The sequence below is a fragment of the Aplysia californica genome, unplaced genomic scaffold (genome assembly GCF_000002075.1).
Source record: "Aplysia californica isolate F4 #8 unplaced genomic scaffold, AplCal3.0 scaffold00010, whole genome shotgun sequence".
Classification (NCBI taxonomy): Eukaryota; Metazoa; Mollusca; class Gastropoda; order Aplysiida; family Aplysiidae; genus Aplysia; species Aplysia californica.
In genome coordinates, this window is record NW_004797280.1 from 2,536,292 (window position 1) to 2,554,799 (window position 18,508).

At 38.4% G+C, this 18,508-nt stretch overlaps 2 protein-coding genes across 2 annotated transcripts in view; one reads left to right on the forward strand and one right to left on the reverse strand.

Moving 5' to 3' along the window:
- LOC101862154 overlaps positions 1-1,245 on the reverse strand; it is a gene marked incomplete in the record, with an annotated part of 9,075 nt that extends 7,830 nt beyond the window's left edge. Inside the window, 1 exon segment of the mRNA XM_013083273.2 lies at positions 1,085-1,245. Coding sequence (XP_012938727.1) covers positions 1,085-1,114 — 30 coding nt within the window.
- Positions 1,246-1,354: 109 nt separating this feature from the next.
- LOC101855839 (glyoxal reductase) lies at positions 1,355-15,837 on the forward strand. Its single transcript, XM_005089915.3, has 8 exons — positions 1,355-1,523; positions 5,213-5,293; positions 6,917-7,024; positions 7,668-7,856; positions 9,082-9,173; positions 10,712-10,822; positions 11,698-11,791; positions 13,615-15,837. The coding sequence occupies exons 1-8, from the start codon at positions 1,472-1,474 to the stop codon at positions 13,758-13,760; spliced, it is 873 nt and encodes a 290-aa protein (XP_005089972.1). The 5' UTR covers positions 1,355-1,471; the 3' UTR covers positions 13,761-15,837.
- The last annotated feature ends 2,671 nt before the right edge of the window (positions 15,838-18,508 follow it).

Below are 18,508 nucleotides of genomic sequence, written 5' to 3' on the forward strand. Positions count from 1 at the left end.
AAAAGGCACTCCTATGAGAGTGATAAATATAGTGCGAGTTGCCCCCCCATCCAAATCACATTCTCTCAACCTGCCAGATCCAATGTATCTGACTGAAAGGTGTGCAATTTCTAATGCTGAGTAAATGAAGTCAATAAATCTAACATTCTTTCTATCTTCCAATACAAAGCAGAAAGACCAACTAACAGTACCGGTACTGATATATGCACAAACACGTCTGGAACAGATAAAAGGAAACTGTTGGTGATATTCATAGTCATAGGGAAAGTCAGGTGGTTTTCTATGTGACCACTCCCGACTACCTGTCATCTATTGCAGCTCAGTATGGACGACTCAGACATTTTGAGAGACTTTACTTAAGTAATTCGCTGAACAATTACAAGCTCTTCAAGCCAAACTGAACTTGACTTATTATCAATTCTATGGGCTTAAATCTAGTAGTGTTAAGTTCTGACCACAGAAGTTTTTATTTGCGAATACACAGGCGCTCCTTTCTTGTGTCCGCAGACAATGAGCAAATAAACAAATCATTTGCTGAATCAAACTGCGGGCAGGCAGAAAATGATTGGTAAACTGCAAGGATTCATTTTATTCACTGCTTGAGACGCTGCTCGTTTGTGTTTTCATGAACAAGCAAGCGTCCTGAACTGGTGATGTTAATCTTTGCTGGCTCGTTCATGATGTCACAATACAGTCCCGTCTGTGCCTTTCATTCGATCTGCTAGGCCCAAGATGTAACGCTGATCACAAGAGAGTTTGGTGTATTGGGCACTGCTAGGACCTAAATATTATTTGAAACAAGCATTTTGTCTTGGAAGGTGTATACACCCCTCCACAACCCCAACCACCCTCCCCACCTACCCCACTTTCTCGCGCAATAATGTACGAGTGGTCCGGTATTCTTCAATCTTCCCCTTCCAAGATTTCAGAGGGACAGTAGGCCAGGGCTGCCTTTTATTTACAGTTTACAGTAATTTAGGCAGCCTACAGACTACAGTTTAACGGTAGTTTAACTTTTTTTAAATAAAAGACTGAAATTTAAGGCAGGAAAGAATATAACCCAAAACAAGTGGTCAAAAGATACCTTCACGTGCTGTATTTGCTCTTCCTTCATTACAGAAATGTGCACCGAGTGTGAACTGAAACACGAGAATCAAAGCCAGCCCAAAAGAAGAATCGTGTAAGAGAAAGGATTCCACTGAGTGGAAGCTTGTGTGTATTCAAACCGCATAATAATAACACAACCAAGGAAAGACAATTATATCTGTTTCATTTTTTACTGCTATTGACTACTGACTGACTACTGGTAGATTCTTTATCCGGAAGTCCAGATTTGGCAGCAAAGTTGTGCACCTGGCTAGTTTCACTTTCTCTTTCTCTTGGACTTGGACGGTCATTGCAGTTTAGATTTTTAGTGTGTGTTGTGACTTCGTTATTTAAGTACCATTCTGTCACTGTCACTTCTGCTGTTATGAAACGTTCGATAGAACTAGTTAGCGCCTGGACAATGCCATACGTTGGCTGTAAGTTTCTTATTATGGGCATTGATTGATATATATAGAAGAGATAGAATCTAGAATCTTACTTAATTTTAACGCAGTGGCTACGTTCACGGCGCAGTGAATGTAGTTGGCAGGCTACGTTCACGGCGCCCTGAATGCAGTTTGCAGGCTCTGTTGAGGCTACGTCAAGGAGATTAAAAGTACCTCAACAGCGCCTGCAAACTGCATTCAGGGCGCCGTAAACGTAGCCTGCCAACTACATTCACGGCGCCGTGAACCTAGCCTGCAGACTACGTTCACGGCACCGTGAACGTAGCCACTGCGTAATTTTAATGAATAAGCAATTAAGCAAGGCCTAATAATAATATAATCATATTCATTTATAGATCTAGACTCTAGTCAATAGTCTAGCCGTACTTAGATCTAGGTTTGGCCCTATCGACTCAAACCTGTTGAGTACACAGGTCTCATTAGATCTAGATCTAGATCTAGATCTATCTCGTAATTATTCAAGTTTAAAATACATGCAAGTCAGTAAGACTCCTTTTGGTTTTGTCTGAATACTATTTAGGCATTGCAAACAAACAAAATTCATTTTTACAATTCAGCCATCATTATTATGTACGGCTAGCCTCTTCCATGAAATAATATCCTATCCGACCTATCATTGTAAAATAAGTCATTGGCCTAAATAATAATATTGAATACAATTGAATGATAATATTAGCTGGTTGTTGTGCTGGCAATCTCCGCTTTTGCCACCAAGAGTAATGTAATGTCAATAGTAACTCTATTATCTATATTGGCTGGGGCATATTATAGGGTCAGGGGGTAGGGATAAGGATTGTAGGCTGTAGGATAGAAGTAAGGGTAGATCTAGCCTAATTATAATAAGCCATCGTTGAGGTCAAAACCGTGCCGTTACGTGTACAGTGGAATCCTGTTATAACGAGAGGGAGAGGACCGGAGCAAAATACAGTGGAAACCTGATATAACAGGGATGGTGGGAGTAGAGAAAATGTCCTGTTATATCCGATCCCTGTTAAAACAGAAATGCAAGGAAAGTAAGCATTTGTGGACTAATCCAGCTGTACCTATTCATGGGTAGTTTCCTTTGCCACAAGTACCCACAAACAGGTATTGGCACCAACTTTCTCCTTCCCTCCTCAAACCACATCAGAAGAGCTTGGTCCTCAGCATCTGCATCGGGTAGTCTCGTCTTCTTTCGATCCAGAGCAAACTTTCCATTGGAGTATGCTGCCACTATTTTCTCTCTATCCTTGATAATGGTGTGAATCGACCCTTGTGGAAGGTCGAACTGACGACAAATCTGCTAGTGGAGCTTGCTTCTTTTCAACAGCCTGGATTATTTCGTATTTTTTGTCAATTGAAAGGCATTTTCTCTTGCGCTTGAATTCGTTGGTGACACATTACGCTTGCGTGTTTCTAGGTTTCGGGCTAGATCGGGGTCTGAAGAGCACACCGCAGCCCTCTCTCGCTTCACATGCTGCATGTGCTTGCAATGGCATGGCTTGCGTGGGCTTGCACCACCACTGCGTTACTCTCTCTCTCTCTCTCTCTCTCTCTCTCTCTCTCTCTCTCTCTCTCTCTCTGTCTCTCTCTCTCTCTCTCTCTCTCTCTCTCTCTCTCTCTCTCTCTCTCTCTCTCTCTCTCTCTCTCTCTCCACATTGTTAACGAGCATTTGTCCCTGCTATAACCGGTTGGGCTCCGATGAGGCCTTGTTATTGCCGATAACTTTTAATAGAGACAAAGAGTAGGAAAAACGAGTATTTCAAAAATCCCTGTTATTACCGGATCCCTGTTATTACCGGGCCTGTTATATATGGTATCCACTGTATCCGTTATAGCAGGATTCTCACTATAAGGGATCCAGTAATAAATTCAAGAGAAACTGTAAAGTAGGCCTAATCTATGAGTTTGGTGTTCTGTTTATTTCCTTTTGCTATCTCTCCTGATGATGATTTTGTTTCAACATGACCTCTAGGTCTTACTTGATAAAAAATCGAATCAGGTTTCTTTCTCTAGCGCTAGATCTAGCAATGTTGACAGACAGCTCGGCGTTGGTGATCAGAAAGAAAGGGCTCTGGGCTAACTCACCCGCTGTGTTTTCCCCCACACTACCACACCCTGTGGTGCATTCCGTCAGCTTATGCACATCACACATTCACTCCATCCATCACATTTCTTTGACCTCTCCATCCCCACATCGGAGAAGTGAGAGGCCTGGTAGGCCTTGATAATCTAAACTAGGCTTACGCTGACCTATCACGCGATGCGTTCTGCTTGTCTGCGCATGTGATACCCTCCCTACTCAGTCGCTCTGGCCTTCGTTGTTGACACACATGGGCTCTCCTATTCTTTGTTTCGCTAGATCACCAACAAGTTTCTCAACTGGCGAGGTTTTATATTATGCATAATTGGCCCATGCACTGCGCACAGCATCAGCTATATTCCGCTATAACAGACTCGCGTGTTTGTCTGATTGCGCTATAGCAGTATTTTATTTACAAAGGTAAAGAAGAGAAAAAACCAGGGTTTTAGAATAGTGCCTTTATAATAGACTTCTCGTTTTTTCCGGACTCGTTATAAGTGGACTCTACTGTATATAAAATTATGCCTTATAAAATGCGAATGATATGTCAAGTTAATACATGCCATTCAATAGAGCCTTGCCACTGAAATAAAACTGATATCACAGGTCACAGTGTCACTTTAATGGTGCACTGGCACACTCATTATTATTACATTTTCTCTATTGAATTATGGTATCATACTGGATTGTGGACTGCAGATATATAGGTAATAAGAGGGCTCCGGTTTGAATCACTTTAATAATATTCCGAATTTCGGTTACTTTTGGGGGGTGTTAAGGCTCTCCATCCGTCTGGCTTGATTCTATCGGACATGATTGTTAAATTCAGAGGTCCTCATGTCTCTTAACCTTATAACACAGTGTTGAAAGAGATGTTAAACCAGCACAGGGGCAATGACGATCTACTCCACAGAACGTCATGTTTTGAGGTTGGCTTGCTACATGTATCATGTAAAAGCTGACAAAAATTGACTTAACTTTTGTCTTGAGTATCCTATAGGCGCCTACTGAAATGAAGTTGCTTTTTTCTTAGAGGCACATTATTAGATCAGCCAAAACACAGCATATAAAAAAATTGAGGGCCAATAAATTGACCTGTGATAGCTCCAGAATTTAAGCTGACTCATGGTACACCTACTGCAAACTAAATCATGGCAGGAAAGGAGCATTAATTTAAGTAAGTTTTTTTCTTGAATTGTGAGATATTTGTCTCCTGGTTACTCTGATTTTGGATAGGCTGAATATGATACTTTGAATGAGAGGATGAGGAGGCTCACTCAATATTTAAAAAATGGCTAATTTTCAAAGACTTTTGAAATATAAGCTATATTGATTATGTCCATGTTGACTGTTGTTTTATAAATTCCATTAAAAAAATGCATTCAAGCTTTACTAAAGCAACTCGTATAAAAAAAATAGTAGCATGCAAATAACGAAATCGACAGGATGCTGTATTCTTTTAATTAAATACGAACTTAGCTCTACTGTATGTAGTGTTTTGAATACAAAGAATATACACGAATAGGAAAAAATTCAGATCCAAAATATTATATGCGTGTTTAGCTATGTCTGTAATTTTGCATGCTTTTCTTGACAGTGGGAACCTTCAAGACACGCGGCTATGATCTCTTGTATACCACACTTGATGCTGCTCTTGCTGCTGGGTACAGATCTTTTGGTAAAGTAAACTGCCCTTGAGTTAAAAGATTCCTAGAAATTTTAATTAGACTCTTCCAAGATTTAATTTGTAGCACCGTGTGTTCAGTAACCTCACTGCAGTTGGTACTATGGTAGGTATGAACGAATTTCTATATTCTTTCTGTTCTTGCTTTTTTTATCATTTACTGCGGGTCGATAATTGAAATTCCGATGTCAGTGAGTGGCTATGGTCACTTAACATTATTTCTACCTTTTTAGAAATTTGCTTTGTGCAGATATTCAAGGCTACTTAGGTCTCTACCAATTGTTCTTGATGCCTTTCTGGTCAACTTGTTTATTTTCATGATGTGCTGTCTTCCCAAATTGCTACCATAGCAAGAGATACCAAAATTTATCAGTTTCTCTTGCAGTCATGTAGAATATCTGAAGGATGGATGGATTCAGATTGAAAGACCTAAGTTTCCTCAGAAAGTACAGCCTCTGATTTACCTTTTTAACGATATTGTTTACGTGATTTTGCCATGTAAATTTGTTGTCAATTGAAGACCAAGATATTTGTATGAATCTGTGATTTCAGATTTAAATTGTTTCTTGTTCAATTATGAGTGGTGGGATTGTTGGTTTTTCTCTTCTAAAATCAAAAATCATTTCCTTTGGTTTTTTTGAGAGGTTCACTTTCAGAATGTTTGAATTGCACCATTTATAAAAAATATGCTATTGACTGACATTGTGTGCTGAATAAAATACCCCAACAAGTAACCTGTATTGGTTTCTATGGAAAATGTTTGAATCACTGACCACATACATTTATACAACGTTGAAGATTTGCTTCAGGCATGATGAAAATATGAAGTTTTAAAGATTTCATCTCCACGATTGAAAATAAGAGGTCTGAACTGGTCTGTAATAGCAATCGGCCACTAGTCAGACACTCATGCACTTTGGAATACTGTACTGAGTACATCATTAATAGCTGCGTCATGGGCATTTGATGTTTCAGTTAGTTTGTAAGATCTTTTGTGATCAAAATATGATTTGGCAGACTTTCATATTTTATCGCTATGAAATTCAACTGTACAGTGGAGTCTGCTAAACCAAAATGGTTATCTGAAAACAGCAGTAAGCTGAAAGGAAATTGAATCCCTGATTTTATTCTTCACTATTTGATCAATTTCTCTAAAGTGAAAACATGGCTAAACTGAAGAAAATCCAATAGTTCTGCAAATTTCGGTTAAAGCAGACTCCATTGTATGTGCAACAACAACCTTGTTTTTTGGGTTTTTTTCTTTCAGTCTGTGTTTGTCTCAAACTGCATCCCTACCACTGAGTACCTAGATTGTCTCACTTTCCTGACTTTAATTTGACTTGTTCCTCACATTCTTGCCAGCTTTTGATTTTCTAATGAAAGAAGTATTGCTTCCTTTTTTTGTCTTTATGTAAACTAAATTGATCCAAGTCATATTTTATTCTGATTCTATTTTGTCATGTTTTGTCTGCTGTAATTCTAAGGCTGGATGTTAATGAAAAATACATGCAACATTATTGTTGAGCCCCTCTTTCTGTAAAAATTTCCTTTTATCTGCTTGACATTATGGAGACGAACACCCATCTCATTAGCATGATTGTTATTCTGCCTTTTCAGATACAGCATCTGTGTACAGAAATGAAACAGATATTGGGAAAGCATTAAAAGAACTGCTGCCTAAGTACAATTTGACAAGGAAGGATATATTTATTACAAGTAAATTAGGTAAATTTGTAGTTAATGCAACAAGTGTTTTCCTTTCTCAGTAAGAATAATAGTAATAGCTCATCCGTCAATGTCTGATGATGACCAATACATCCGCAGAGAAGAATTTAATATTTCTCCATTTCTCAGTACCATATTTAAGATACAATGAATAACAGGGCTTGATGTAAATCTGTTAGAAACATGTACAGCTTTAAAAATGATATGCTACCCATTAGTGTAATTCTAATTATAGCTGATCTTGGCTCTTTTCCATTTGCATGCCCCACTGCCCATACGCCATTGAAGTCATATATATATGTACATACATTAATATAGACATACATTTACACACCCAAGTGCACATGAAGGCTTTCACTGACACTTGCACTTATAGACATGGAATGCTCAAAAGTCAAATATATATAAGTTATGACGAATATTTGGGAAATGTGTGCTTTTTAAAGTTTTCCATAATGATAATGTCTGCCTTTTCAAAATGATTTGCGCAGTGTATGTCTATTCTTCCTGCTTCTCCCTATCCCCCCAGCCTTTCCCCCTAACCACACACACACACACACACACGCACACACATACACGCATGCTATATTCCTCAGCACAGCTTCATTCTTCAGTTGTTGTTTTGTTTTTCTTCACTTTGAAGGCCCAGCAGATCAAGGTGATGGCAAGGCTTCCTCAGCTTTCTCCAGATCATTGTCAAACCTTGACTGTGAATATCTTGACCTATACCTTATTCACTGGCCAGGAACTCACAAACTTCAACCTGGAGATGAGCAGCATAAAAAATTTCGCAGGGAGAGCTGGAAAGCTGTGGAAGAGGCTCATAGACAGGGTATGTGTTACTTGTCAAGACATGGACTTTGATGTTTTCTGAAGATTTGTCAATTGACAGATCCCATGGAATTTATTGTTTTCACATACTCATACTGAATTGCAGCTTTCTTTTTTAACCATTACTTGTCAAGGTTTCATTTACAACCTTATAATGGGATGCCTTGTATAGCTAGTCCAGTTTTTACTGTCAGACCCTGTTTTTCTGTGTCTTTCTGTTACTGTTATTTGTTCTTTGTTAACCTCAGGCTCAAATGATATTTTTGTGTAAACTTGAAAATTTTCTTATTCTGAATTTGGCTTTGGTTTTGCCAGTGCAAAAAAAAAAGAAAAAGAAACCCAAATGTCAGCAACAAATGCATAAAGTCTTGGCTGCTCGTCATGAGCATTGAAAAAGTACAACCATGAAATCTATGCAGGCGGTTGGAGAAGGTCTCCCCCCCCCCCCCCCTCCCAGATTTTTCCCCCCATTGTCTTGCTTATTTCCAAAACTGAAAGACTGTTTTATTACATCACAGTGGTTCTATTTACTCAATTCCTGATTTGTTAGAAATTTGCATCATAAAAATATTTTTGCTATGAATACTGAACTGTTGTAACTGTGGTTGCAGTCTATACTTACAGTGGAAACCTGATAAAAAAGGGATGGTGGGACCAGAGAAAAAGTCCTGTTATATCAGACCCTTGTTAAATCAGAAATGCAAGGGAAGTAAGCATTTGTGGACTAATCAAGCTGTATTTACTATTTATTCATGGGTAGTATCCTTTGCCACAAGTACCCATAAACAGGGGTTTTGGCCATGTGGCAGGCCTGCGCATGACACATAACGCGTGCGTGTAGCTAGGCCTAGGGCTAGATTGAAGTCTGCAGCATACCGCAGCCCTCTCTCGCTTCACCCGCTGTGTGTGCTTGCAGTGGCCTGGCTTGTGTGGGCTTGCTCCATCACTGCCTTTCTCTCTCTCTCTCTCTCTCTCTCTCTCTCTTTCTCTCCCTCTCCCTCTCCCCCTCTCTCTCTCTCTCTCTTACTTTTTACACATTGTTAACGAGCCTTTGTCCCTGCTATAACCATTTGGGCTCTGATGAAGCCCTGTTATTGCCGATAACTTTTAATAGAGTAAGAAAAAATGTGGATTTTAAAAATTCCTTTTGTTACCGGATCCCTGTTCTTACCGGGCCTGTTATATATGGTTTCCACTGAATGTTTCTCATATATTTCTCTTTCTAGGGAAACTTCGATCACTTGGAGTCTCCAATTATTTGCAACATCATTTGGAAGAACTGTTGGAGTATTGCACTGTGAAACCATCTGTCCTTCAAGTGAGACTGCCCATTGAACTGATTGAGAAGTCCTTGAGTTTTAAAACTACAGTCGAACCTGCCTTAACGGAAACCTGTATAAAACGGAAACCTGTCTTAACGGAATCTCCCCGCTCCCCCCTTGATATATTCCTCTTTAATTATCTGTATAAAACAGAAACCTGTCCAACGCTGAAACGGAAAGAAAAATCCGCTCCCTTCTGAGGGTTTCACATGTCTAAGACGGAAAATGCTTTGGCCGCTCAGCCCTGAGTTGAAACCAAGGAGATTAAAAATAAATTCTAAACTCCTTGGTTGAAACAAAACTCGCAAGTTTAGTTCCACTGGCTGTAAACTTAACGCAATGGCCATGCCGCTGGGCGAGGAAGGGGAGTAGGGGTGCAATTCGGGGGTAGATGTTACACCATCATGTGAGCCCTGAGTGATGCAGATGGTCAGTGTAGTGTGGGTGTGAAATTTCACGACTGACCGTGAGAGTTCTCGAGTAGCGAGCCACTACGGAAACTTTCCTGGGTAGCCAGAAGCCAGAGGTGTGAAATTAGATTGACCAATGCCAGCCGAGGAAAGAGTTCCTCGAATCGTTGTTACAGTGATGGCAGTGAGGGGTGGTCCTGGTGGGTGGGGCTAAGGGTGGAAGCAAAGGAAATGGTCAAACGTTTCTGTTTTTAATAGGTCAAACAATGGTCCTATGAAAGGCAAGCACTGGTGGTAATTGGATAAGTAAGACTGACGCATGTCATTATCAGACAGGATAGCAGTTAAGAGGTGTGAAGTTTTGACCACTGCTTGCCGATCGGACAAGCGATCCTTGATCCCACCGGCTGGGCCTTTGAACCCCCCCCCCCCCCCCTAAATTCCCCTTTCTAAGACGGAATTTTTTCCCCGCTCCCTTGCGATTCCGTCTTACGCAGGTTCGACTGTATTGACTACGGTGAAATATAGTAACCAATATATTGTAGTGTATTCTTACTTTTTTTATTTTTGTCTTGGCTCAGTTTACATGTTAGGAAACTGTTGCAAAGAGCATCCTTTCATATGATGAATTTGAAATCCTTGCCTCTCTCTCAAATGCAGGACAAGTACTACCCTTTTCAAGGGATGAAGATCTGATTTTTCCTGTCTTTTGTGTCAGGAAACTTTTTTTCCCCCTTTTTTCGCTACCTGGGGGGGTTTTTTTTTTTTTTGTTTGTTTAAAGAAGAAGAGTTCCTTCAAAAAGCAGGACACTACTTCCTGACAGTATTTTACTTTCTTCTAGGGTGTAATTTTTTGGCAGTTTACAAGTTCATGAACTGGGCTGAAAGTACTATTATTAGTATTAAGGCCTCGATTACGCTCGAAGGATGTGTAGTTACTCTATTCAACACTTTCTTATCAGTTTTGCCATTTGTACTGTATATATGAATGCCTAGTTTCCTCTATCTTTTGGTGCTGATAATAGGAGGTAAAATAAATTTCTGTCAATGATATCCAGAATGTTATCAGGAAAGAAAAGAAACATGTTTTACTTTAGCCTGCTATTTATTTGTTATTGTTTCAGATTGAGTATCATCCTCATCTTGTACAGAAAAGTTTGAAAAAGTTTTGTGATGACCACAGCATTCATTTGCAAGCATATTCCTCTCTTGGAACATCTGCTTCTGAAAACAAGGTAACATTGAGATTGTTTTTTTCTTTTGCAATGATTCATTTATTCATATCAATGATAGTACATAACAAGATGGGCGACTTCTCTCTTTGAGCCAATGAAAAAAGTGTCCTCAAAATTTGGTGGCGCCCTCTTTGTGAACAGAGTTACCCTACTTGAGTTTTAAAAAATCAAAGTGAAACTAGCAAGTTTTGGGATAAATTTCGGAAGAACGCTTTTTTTAAATGGTTACGCTGACAAAAAACCTCTTCCGGAGGAAAGGGTGATGGTTTTCTTCGTTTAATTTGACTTTAGAATGAAAGGCGAGAGGTCATTAAAATTTTTAAAAACCTAAAACTTAGTAAAACTCCGCACTGAACGTACCCGAACTGCTGATGAACAGCAGTCGATCTGCGCACGCAAGGAGGTGCCATTCCTATTCTTCTTCTGGAAAAACGAAAGAGAGCTTCAAAACAGAAGCGCCATCTGAAGCAAAGAGCATACTTCCAACGTACACTTTTTTGGCTGAGTGGCCCATCTTGTTATTTACTATCTTTGTTCATATCCAAAGTAATGAAACTGGCTCTGCACCTCAGCATTTTGCAGCCAGTCTATGGAAATTTTGATTGATGAAATGTAACTATAGCCATGTTTATTGCCACATTAGACATTTCATACATATTTCTTGGGGGGGGTGGTGTTCTGTTTCTGTTGTAATGGGCCAGAGACCAGGAATACATATGATTATGGGTACTGCTAAATGAACAAACTTTTTTGCTATATAATAGATAGCACGATGGGCAAAAAGCTGTGATTTAGTCAAGTGATGGTTTCTCAGCTTCCAGGCTTTTTCAAAAACCATATTTGAATGTACTTTTTTTTTTTCTTTCTCCATTTAGCTTATTTCAGATCCTGTTGTTGTGGATATTGCTATGAAGTGTGAAAAATCTCCGGCTCAAATTCTTCTGAGATGGGCTGTTCAGCAAGACATAGGTAAAATCCTGTTCAGCTTATTTATAATGTAAATATCCTGCAGCTTTTTCCAATGTAGCATTTATGTCATAAAAATGTTTCAATCAGTGAATCACAGTAGGTGACTCGGAGAGCTATAAAGAATTCCAAGAGCAACTTCGTTTACACTTTGCTTCTGTAAATGTTTTCATACGTTAATATTATTTTATATGATTTTGTAATATATTTTTTTGTGTGCAATCTCTTGTACCAACGGTCACTTTTTACTTTCTCCTTTATGTTTTTTTCTAAATCATAATGACAGTGGGTGGCTCTTTTGGACAATTTTGACTGTACAAGTGAACCTACTCCTGCTCTAACTACCACCTGTTCAAGACAAGTAGATGAGTGGTTGTCTTGTACAGGACAGGCTCGCATGTATATATATGTGTGTGTGTGTCACGATACAGTGGAATCAGGCGCTTGTCAATTTTTGGGTATATAGAATTATTGGTATAATCTTAACCGTTTCGCACTTACAGCGCCCGTATGCGCCCGCGCCGGTGACCCCCGCTCATCCCTATAGCGCCCAAATGCGCCCGCCACGGGGGTGTTTGTTTCATTGCCGCGGGAGGCTTCTACTTTTTCTATCATCAGAAGTTTCACTTAGCTATCTTTATAGAGGAAGAGTTCCGGTTTACTATAGTGTTTTTCTTGTTTTGCTAGCACAAAGAGGCACTTTTTGAGCGGGAACAAAAGTCGGAGGAGATTTTAGTTGTAAACACGCCATCATGTCTGTAGGATGCATGGTCACAAAGCTGCCCGATATGAGTACGGCAGAAACAAAATAAAAACACTCAAAGAAAAGTCTTTCAGGTGCTTTCAAGTTTCCACCAGAGGCTTCAATCTCTGTGAATGTGTTGTATTTCTTTTGTGTGGATTACCTCTTTGTCAGTAGCAGAAACTTCGTGAGTTGAAGAAATGTATACAAGAATCCAAGACACGCATCTCAGAAAGACCTCTCATATCATTTCATACTCTTCTATTCCACTTATAATTTTGTACTAGTAATTTAGCTCATTCATTTTCCTTTCAGAGAATACTATTTTCATCATTTTTGGTTGTGTTTGTGATTTTATACAATTTTTTTAGTAAGGTACCCCTTCAATTTTCGTGGAGTTATTGTCCTTGTCTTAAGGATGGGGGGCCACAGCTGGCCAAGCCTGCTAAGTGCGAAAGGGTTAAATTCTGTTCATTTGCCTTTCTTTTGATGAAAAAAATACCCATCTGTCTTGAACAGAAGTGGAGATATTTGCTATTGAAGGAGGTGAAGGTCACCTTGTATCAGAGATAAAGTTAATGAAAAGATGGCCTCCAAAGTTTGGTGATATCCATAGCTTGAAGGTCCTTTGAAGCTACAAATCTATATTTTACTGTGCTTTTGATCAAAGTTTTTTCTGTAAATCCACACAGAAATGTGTTTATAGAGGGACATAAAAAGGAAATCGATAAAAATTGCCCAACGAGCAAAAAAATGTCAATGTAGAGAATTAGACATTTGACTATGCAAATGTATTTTTTTACTCGGCTGCAGGGAGCGACACATTCATCACAGTATGAAAGTAGGTAGTATTGATGCGTTTGCCTGATTTTTTTCAACTATCGTTCTGTTGAGGTACATATATTTCGTATGTTTATGAAAATGTTTAATGTGTCCTGCGCGCTCATATGACCTTATGCAGTTGCAAGCGCCGTAAAACTCTTACAAAAAAAAGCCAAACAACCCAGGTTTGTTTAACATTGTCCCATTCTTTCCACTTCTTTTCCCTCTGAATCTGAATATATATATTTTCTTATGTCCCCAGGTGTTTTGCCGAAGTCCACAAATCCTGCACACATAGTAGAGAACATGGATATATTTTCTTTCTCCTTGTCCACTGAGCAGCTTCAGGCCTTGTCCAATTTGGATCAACAAATGCACTATTGTTGGGACCCTGTCCATATTGCTTGAGGATACAGTTCGCCCTGTTCTGACAAGTTCAGTTTTGACTGTAAAATCCATGTCATACCTCGTGGCTCATTATGCCATAAAAAAGGGAAAGAAACAAAAAGTGACAATAGATAGAGAAGATTATACAGTGACAATGCTGGTCATAACCTTGCTATTATTGAAGATTTTGACTGGATACAATGCTGGGTATATGAAAGGACACAGGGCTGAGAGGAAATATTCCAGGAAGAAAAAAACCAAACTATTCAGATTCTACTTGGATTTGAATCTTGAAGTTTTCACTTGGCAGAGCAAGTTTGTAACCTTTGAAGACACCATAATCAGTAAATCCTAACCAAAGAAAGGTAGGTATGACTCATGACGGACTCTTCATACCAACAGTGCTCTATAGAGATGGACGGTCACACTATACTTTTTTTTTTTTAAGTAGAGGTTTTACGGCGCTCGCAGCTGCATAACGTGATATGAATGCCAAGCACTATACTTTGTGAGCTAGTATAAAGGCATACTCTTATCTATCTACTCCAAATTACTCTGGTAATTCTAGTATTTATTTTTTGCGAAAAAAAAATACACAAAGTATTCTTAGGGGACATAGATAATTTTTTGCTTGTCCCAGTGCTGGCAGTATTAGCAGTCATCTAACATGAGATCCGTCTGTATGGTCGTAGTACTCGCAGTGGTCTGAACAATGAAGAGTATTCTGACACAAGGACATTTATTAAGACATTGATTTAAGCAAGAAGTATCATGAGGTGACACTGCAGTACCTACTTGAGAAATGTTTTAGCTCAAAGAGCACGGCATTGTGGCACACAAAAAGGGCATTTGAAAATGTTTGCACCAAATGTTTTTCATGTCTTCTTCTGTACCATTATTTACATGTATGTTAAGTACACCGCTGTGACTGTATGACAAATAAAGGGATTTTACTGCAGTCTGGAAGTGTTTTCTCGTAGTGCATGTTATAAAGTTATTTGTTATTTGTTATTGACCTTTGCCATTCCTAGTGTCCCAGTCTCACTATACCAATGAGGAAGGGGCTTTCCAGTAAAAAACCATTTTGAAAGGTTTCAATTCAGCTTTGATTTCCCCTTCTCCCTTTCTTTCTTTTATCATAAAACATTTTCCTTGGGTTATTTTTGTAAGATGACTCTGGACCCTGGATGTCTATCAGTGTAGCTACTGATTTTTAACGGGAGGAGCAACCCCTGAGGATCATTTTCTATGTTTGTTGCCCGAGATCAAATCTAAGCACACATATAAGTTAGGCATAGGAAAATCTCTTGAAACGCAATTTTATTTTGGTACATCTACAGTGATTGCTATGGAAATGGCCGCCATCTTGAAAATAAACAATGAATTTCAAATCCCTAAGGCTTTCATATTTACTGACCAAATATGGTGAGAGTATACCTGAATCAGACACTATCAGCGTAACAGTGAGTTTTTTTCAATTAGTGCAAAAGAAAGAAAAAAAGAGAATTTTCCCTCTATGCGTGAAAAACCTTTTCTAAAAAAGTAAATTTAGGTTGCGTAATCGCTTGCCAATGGAAAAGTGCTATTTTTTTCGTAAATATCTCCCCGTTACATTGATGGCAGCCATCAATGTTTCCAGAACGTTCCATGTGAAAAGGATGATAACTAAGGAAGGAGTAGGGAAAAACTGCCAGAAAATGACATTTTGAGAAAAACAATTGAGAAAATTCACTATGTGTGTGCGCCTAGAGAAAGGTACCAAAAGTCGCCCCAGAATGTTTCAAGCGACAGGCTGATAATTACAAAAATCACTTTTTTGACCAAAATGTGTTTCCATGAAAAAAAAAGATAGATCCGCCATATTTTTACCATGTGCTCAAAGGGTTTTCATTGATTTGACTTCTAAATATTTTATTTTGAATTATTTTGAGGGTAGGGGGTACAAAAACAAATAATGAAAACTGCTTTTGAAAGGTGTTAAATCTACTCTTGAAGCACATTTTCTCTTCCCTGCTATGTTTTACCATTGAATTCCATTCAGGATATTGATGTCAACTGAATGCCAAATTGGAAATGAATTTTCCATGAATAAATATACATTTAAAAAATCGTTTTTCTTAAGTTTGTATGTGTTCTCACGTTTGTTAAACTAAAAAGCTCATTTTCTCAAAATTATATTTTATACCCTACCTTGCAAAATATGCATCTCAAAAACTACTTGAGATATATCTAAAAAATTCAAAGACCCCTGTGTTCAGCATTGCATTTCCTATAATGTACAACCATTAAGTCAACATTGTCAAAATCTGACTTTTGGTAGGCTACCTTTCTTTAGGCACACACACATATTTTAACCCACTCTCATGTTTTCAAAAGCAGTTTACGAAGAGAATAAAGACTCTCAATTGTCTCCTTGCTATTTTTAGACAAAGAACAGGTTGATCTTCAAAAATCAGCCAACATCTCAGTTTGCATAGCTTGTCCCAAAATTGACCAAACTTAAGTTTTTATTGTAAATACTTTTATGCCTCACGTCATAAGCAAATAATACAGTGGAACTTGGATTCTACGAATTTGGCCCCGTTTTTTTAATCCATAAAAATCAATAAAAATAACTCAGATTCAAAGAACACATAACGATCTTACCTACCCTATGATCAGGGATGAGACTGAAAGACAGCAGTAAGATTAGTAAGCGAGAGTCAGGAGCAAGGGAGAGGAGAGGGGGCTGGGTGGAGTAACAGGATGGAGAACAGGACAGGACTAGAGAAGGGAAAAGAGGACAGAACATTTTAGAGAAGAAAATGTTTCCTTTGCTATCAGGTTTCGAATCCCGGACCTTTCAACTAGGAGGCAAACACCTTACCTCTTGACCATGAGAACCCCCTGCAAACTTTGCTCAATCTAAAGATTTTAACACACAAGGCACTCTGGGTAGAAGAAGTGGAAAAATTAACACATAATACCAAGATAAACTTTCTTTTATAAATTATTTATTTTTTTAATTCTGTTTTCTTACAACCACACTAGGGTTTGTTGTAAAATAATATTGGCAAACAAGGTTGAATGCAGCATATGACCACAAGAATTGGAAATGTCCACAGCGGAATAAAAAAAAAAGACAAACAAAATTAACAGGAACAAAACAAATAAAGCAGGGTGTCTGGCACATATCATGCACTTATGAAATGTCACATGAATCATAACTTAGGAAGCATGCCCACTGCACAGGGATAAGTATGATAACTGAATTTTTCAGATGCTTCAAGGAAATGGGTATGCTGAAATCTGCAGAGATCTCCACTGGACATTTATAAGACAAGGGACAGGTGGTGAATACAGTCATTCACTGAATCAGAATATTGTGAAGTTAGACATTACAACTGTTATTTGTAAAAGTTCCTTATATTCACCTTTAATGAATAACAAATTAATTGAAGAGCAAAAAAAACAACTGATAATACGAAAAGATGACATATGTCATGACACGGTGGAATCAGGTGCTCGTCAATTTATGGGCATATAGAGTATTGGTATCATTTTAAAGCTTGTTCATTTGTCTTGTGTTCTGTTAAAAAAACACTCATCTATCATGAATACACATCGAAATATTTGCGATTGAAAGAGGTGGGGCGTTGCCTGGTTTCAGGGGTAAAATAAGCGGGAAAATGGCCGCCAAAGTTTGTCGACTTCCAAAGCTTGAGAGTCCTTGAAAACTGCAAATTTACATTTGTGTGCCTTAAATCGATATATTTCAGTAAAATCCACACAGAAATATGTTTTTAAATAAAAATCCACACAGAAATATGTTTTTAAACTGGCCTTAAAGGTGTTGAGTCTAAAAACAAAAATTTCATTAAAATTGCCAAACGGACAGGAAAATGCCAGTTTCTTCGATTTCATTATTTTGATGAGCACCTGATTTCACCACGATGCCTCGCAAATATTGTATCCTTGCCACAATGATTACACATTATATTTTGTCCAGATTCTGAGTACAAATTCAACTACAGCCCCTTCTCAGTTACAAGGCATCTTGTCAGAGAGGTCCCAGAATTTTCACATTATTTTCAAAGGTGGAACTTCACTTAGCTCAAGAGGATTTGTTGCATAAATTAGTATTAGTATGCCACTAAAAGTTAAGTACGATAAAAACATATCTTATTGTATTGATTAAACAAACAGGGATTTTCTACAGTTGATAAATGCCTGTAGCCAACAGAAGCAACCAGACATTTCCCCAATGGGATATGCTAATTCAAAGCAGGGTCTGGGCATAGTTGCTTCATGCAAACTCAGTGAAAGGGCACCAATTCAGTTTAAAAGGAATGTAAATTTTAAAAAATTGGTCACACTGAGCTCTGATTAACCTTTTCTTTAGCAGCATGATCAGAGCTGTGAAAAGGATTCCAAAAAAACTTGGCTAACAAGCGCAGAAAAAGTTAAATCCACAAAAATTTAGCTTGTAAATTATGAGACAGAAAATTTCACATCTGAGATTAGTTTTTTGGAAAAGCATCACAATAAGCCAAACCAGGAAAGTTAATCATACACATACAGTCCTCAAGTTTTAACACTGATTTTAACACGCATTGCTAAAGCTGGCCAATACAACCTCCACCTTCCTTTCAAATCTTTTGTTAATGGGATGGAATAGACTGGGTCATTTGAGAAAAGGTAGTCTATTTTAATCAATGATGTGAACACAAGTAAAGGCAGCTGTCTTGTGAGACACAAGCAAGACAATCCAAACTGGAAGACCAAAAACA

What these genes read in the sequence shown, in the direction of transcription:
- LOC101855839 (XM_005089915.3), top strand. Translation starts at nt 1,472, where the DNA reads ATGAAACGTTCGATAGAACTAGTTAGCGCCTGGACAATGCCATACGTT. An exon ending in GGAAGAGGCTCATAGACAGG is followed by an intron (nt 7,857 to 9,081) that starts GTATGTGTTACT and finishes TTCTCTTTCTAG; the next exon opens with GGAAACTTCGATCACTTGGA. An exon ending in CATCTGCTTCTGAAAACAAG is followed by an intron (nt 10,823 to 11,697) that starts GTAACATTGAGA and finishes TTCTCCATTTAG; the next exon opens with CTTATTTCAGATCCTGTTGT.